The 5,056-nt window shown below is 36.0% G+C and overlaps 1 protein-coding gene across 4 annotated transcripts in view; it reads left to right on the plus strand.

Annotated features, from left to right (window-relative positions):
• Positions 1-2,146, plus strand: part of gria2b (glutamate receptor, ionotropic, AMPA 2b) — a 52,066-nt gene extending 49,920 nt beyond the window's left edge. For 2 of the 4 annotated variants that reach the window (XM_024804016.2, XM_024804018.2), the window contains exon 16: positions 69-205. Coding sequence is in view for 2 of the 4 variants with exons in the window: in XM_024804004.2 (XP_024659772.1) it covers positions 69-233 (165 nt within the window). In the remaining 2 variants the exon portion in view is untranslated. Of the gene's footprint in view, positions 1-68 lie in introns of all 4 variants that reach the window. The other 2 variants (XM_024804004.2, XM_024804012.2) reach the window with 1 other exon arrangement.
• Positions 2,147-5,056: the final 2,910 nt, after the last annotated feature.

Here is a 5,056-nt window from a genome sequence, read left to right on the forward strand (position 1 = left end):
GCATGAATGTGATAATGGTTGTGTTGGCCTGCGTCTGCGTGTACACGTGACTTTGTGTGTTTGTGTAGATGACCTTTGGGGATGCCATGAGGAATAAAGCAAGACTTTCCGTCACAGGGAGTACTGGGGAGAATGGTCGGGTGATGACTCCAGAGTTTCCTAAAGCTGTCCACGCCGTCCCTTATGTGAGACCTGACATGGGACTGAACGTCAGCCTGACAGATCTGTCCTGATCAATGCGAAACTTCTGAGTGCCTTACAATGGTTTCAATAGAGCGTTTTATTTTTTTCTTTGTTTTTCTTTTTTTCTTTTTTGTCCTCGCCTCCTTACTTTTGTTTCGGCTCTTTTATTTTTGTCTGTGTGGTGAAAAAAGGAAAGATAAGAGATGGAGACTTCATTTTGCCAATCACAAAGACTTGTATTGTTGCTCTCTGTCTCTATTTCTCACCTAATAAAACGCCTACCTTTGTGGCTGGAATTCCATCTCAGAATCTTAAAGGGTGGCTTTTTTTTTTTCTAAACTGATGACACCATGCTTTCCTGTCTATCTGTTTGGACTGGACTGAGATGGAAAAGAGGGCTTGATTGATGGCAATGACTGCTTCTAGGAGTCAGAGATTTAGTCATCTCAACTGTGTTTATGTGTGTCTGAAAAGTGAGGGGGTGTGTTCATCAGGGGAAGATGTCGTCAAAAACACACCGTTTCTGTAGCCACCGCCGCAAAACAGGATTTTCAAGCACACTTGATTTCATCTGCATTAAGATGTGAAATCGTCCTTTTTTTCTAAGAAAATCTATTAAAAACGTTTATTGAAAAAAATATTTTTATGTATTTTCACAAAATAGCTTTTAAATAAACCTGCTTACATACTGGTTGGATAAAAACATCTTCATGTGTGAGTATACAGAAAGAAAAAATACTAAACAGCTTCTAGTTCGATATTTTTAAAGCCAAATACATTGCATTATGGGGGTGAGATGTTAAAATCATGTAATTAATTCCTATTCTGAACTTTCCTGTATATTTTATTCTTTAACATTTGGTGTTGATATGAAATATATGTCAATGCTTGGCATTTGGAATCAATCCTTCTATGTTTTTCTTGTTAGACTTGGTGCAGCAATTCTGCTTTATTACTTTTGTCTCTTTGTTTGCTTCAGTGCTTTTGCTGTTTGTATTTTTTCTGATGAGGACCGGGGTTGTTGTTCTTTCAAGAGGAGATTAATATGTTTACACGCGATGAATAAACAAAACAAAAAAAATAGTATGGTATGGTATTATTCCATCACATTTTAAAGTGACATCAAAAAGAAGCATCTACATTCACATGGTTTACGTGATGGTTAAAATGCCAAATAAGTAAGAGTGCCAAATTCTAGTGCCAGTAGATAAATATAGTCTTAATATACTCAATCACTGTCATCTCAGTGAATGTAAATGATTCTGATACATTCTGTAACTTTTGTAACTAGATGTACAGTTGGTGGCAATGACTAATACAATAGCCTTTCTGCTTTGTTTTCAAGTCTCCATGTATTTTGCATTAATCGGACAATGGAGTAGCACAAGTTGCATGTTGTTGCCGCAAATACTTCATACGTTTATTTCATTACTGCCAAACATACATTTTCATTTCAATGTTGAAGTTGTGAGGTTAAATGTTTGAAATTGGAAATACAATGTAAGACATATATACAATATATACATATAAACATATATTTTATATAAAAGTTCAAATATGACAAATTGTATCCCTTATCATAAGTACTTGATTTCCTTTTGCAGTACTCAATGCTACATTTAATTGTTTTAAAGATACAATATTACTTTTTAGTTGTCCAGACTCACCATAAGTTAGATACACAGGTTATGCAGATGAGCACATCTATTTATAAGATTTTTTCCCCCCACTTTCAAATAGATCTATAACAAACCCCCTCCTGCACACAGCAGGGAGATGAACTATACTATTATTATTACCACTGTTTTTGTTATCAAGTATAGAAGCATACGGTATACCATAGTCGCTAATCAGTTTCATTGCATATTCAGGCTATTTCACAGACATTTTGTATATGGAATGTGTGCTAACTTGTTTATTTTTTGGGACTCTTTCTAAATAAAAAGTGGCTGATCTATTGTTATCTTTTACTGTGTCATTTATTTGGAATCTCTTGCTTTGTATTTATGCTATTGAAATATTCATGTAGAGTTATTTAAGTTTTCATAAACATAACTTGTTGACACTGCTTACCTATGACTGATTTGTTTGCTTATATATAACACACATATGTAACCTGGCTGGGCTGTGATTTATATCACCCAAGGCACTGCACAACCATTTGTGCTTTCATTGTTTTTTCTGTTTAGGGAGATATATATATCACGTTACTAAACTTAGTTTGCCAGAGCTGAGGGCACATCACAGAAACTGTGCTAAAAAAAAAAGACAACAACAAAACTTACAGAGGATATGAAGGCAAATACGTGGTTTTTTTTTTTGTTTGTTTGTTCTTTACTTTTAAGTACAACAACCTTTACAGTTGAAATGTATTGGTTAAATCTAGTGTTGTTGTGTGCTACAATTCTTGAAGTATAATACATCAAACAGTTTTGAGCTTAAATTGCTTAGTGCTGAAGTGCCTTTAGGTCACCTTACTTCTTCTGAGTGTTAATGAATTTCACACGTCTCCGTTAAGATGGCTGACTTCCTTCTGCTCCCTAAGATAATCCTCCTTTTCTCACATTCATGCCATGTGTGCCTTTCTATCATGCCTTATAGTTAATTACATCATATTAAAATCATGTTTAGCTGCAAGTAGAATCCGTAGACAGACACCCAGGAGCCACAGTTATTGCAACTATATACAGTTTATAGATAATGAATGTAAGCTCGACTAATAAAGTGAATGCACTTTCATCATCAGGCAGAACGATTTTGCCTTTATTTGTGCTTTTTATCCCTTAGCCGTGAATGGCTCATGGGGTATCGTCGTCACCGCCCGCAGGCGCCGTGGACACTGAAGTGTATGAATCTTTCTTTTACACATAAAAAGGTTCCTGTAAATGTGACATGTACTGCAGACCAGAGCGCACTGAATCAATAAGAATCTCACCCTGCACACGCACATACTCAGATGTGAGAAACTTGTCAATAGAAATCAACGAGATACATTTACTGGCCATGTGAGTCAGGCTGTCTGGGCAGAACAACATGATTTATTTTTATATTCCAATCTACTTTTACTAATTACATTTTACATTACTATGTAATTCTCCTTCAAAAGTAGCTTTTGCAAATACTCAGTAAAATGACTGTTTGAGGCTGTGAAGTGGTACTTTTATTAACTGTACATTTGGCAATTTAAAAGGAAATAAACATACACCGTTAATTTTCAAAGGCTTCTGATTCCACTAAGTCTTCCCACTTTATGTCATGCAAGGTGTTTGGTTATCTTTTTGTTCTACTAAGCTCATGGTTCCAACAACTTTGATTGTGTTCTTGCTTCTGAAAATCTGTGAAGTATTTCCCGCTCCATCTTTTCCACCTTTTGTCAAATGCAGGCAGAGACCTGCTTCATGTGTACATTTGTATATGCTACATCATTTTCCTTTTATGTCATTCTTGTCATTCTGGGTGTATCTTGACACACTCCCAGAATTTCAAGCAATGATCCATTTTCATGAGTGTTTGTATTAGGCTCATGGGATTGCTCATTGCTTTGGGCAAAATCACACTGCTCCATGCACCTCTCTGTCGCCACTCTACTCACATATGCTGATTTAAACACTTGGGCATAGCAAAGAGGTTGCTCACCATCTGCTACTTAGTTGGATCAGATGGCTTTGCTACTGGACGCATCTGGTCAGCCCAAACATTTTGTGAGGGTTTTGCCTGGTGGATGACTCAGTGGAATGAATTTAGCTTTCTAGTCCAAAAGCCATTTTAGTGTTTTTGTTGACATAAAGACAGGTGACAAATTCAAGAAAACCCCAGAGAGGAAACCTGGACCTCTCCAGTGAAGGGGAACCGGTGGCTCTGTCATGCCATCAGGGGCATTTTGGCAGGATAATTTTTGCTCACTTGACCCTTTAAAGACAAGGGTTACTGCAAATCAAGTTATTTTGAGTGATCCCATTTATGTTATGTTGAAACATTTCTATCCTGGTGGGCATGAGCTCTTCCAGAATAGCAATGTCCCCATTGCTACAAGTGGTCGACAATTTATATTTAAAACATTTATTTGTACAAGGGGGAGAAGCCTCCACAGTTAAAATGCTTAAATTATACTATTGCATGAAAGAAGTATGTAAAATGTTAAAAATTTAAAAAATCAAAGAAGATAAAGTGTTACGGTTGTGCTAAGTATAAACTACTACTAATACTAATTTCTTTAATAATAAAAGGATTTTTTTAAACATGTAGTTATATTCCCACAAAATGCATTTTTCCTAAAAAAAATGTAGGAACTTCCTGATAAACATAAGAATTTGTATTTTTTAAGTTTGATATATATTTTGATATTTTGCGTTTGCAGCAAAAAGTGTAGATAATTCCCCCTTTCTCAGCACAATCTTGCTGTTTGCTTTCAACAAAAACAGATTTGTTTAACCTTAATTAGTCATCCTTGGAGCCTCCTTTTTTAGTTTTACTTTCCTTAACAGGGTTAGGGTTATTGAAGGTTATGAATGTCCCATGGCAACACTACCAACTTTGCGAGCATAGCTCCACTCTGAGGTTTTCTGCTATTCATTGCTTTTTGTTATACCAATATTTTTGCCACTATTTTGTTTTTCCTTTATGTAGAAATGACTTACTGAAGTGACACTCTGCAGAAGCATTGTTATCATTTTACAAGGCAGTTGCACCACCTTTGTGTAATCAAGCTTGCTTATGGGCCATTAGTTCAGCCGATAACATCACACAGGAATGGTTGACCAAAATGAATCTTCATCCATGTGAGCTATCAGCATGTGATGTGCCAGCTTTGTCTCACTTCTTTCCTTTATATTGCTAGTTATCAGTGGTTGTTATGATATGTTTCTCCTTGGAC

This window comes from Maylandia zebra, linkage group LG2, assembly GCF_041146795.1.
Source record: "Maylandia zebra isolate NMK-2024a linkage group LG2, Mzebra_GT3a, whole genome shotgun sequence".
Taxonomy (NCBI): Eukaryota; Metazoa; Chordata; class Actinopteri; order Cichliformes; family Cichlidae; genus Maylandia; species Maylandia zebra.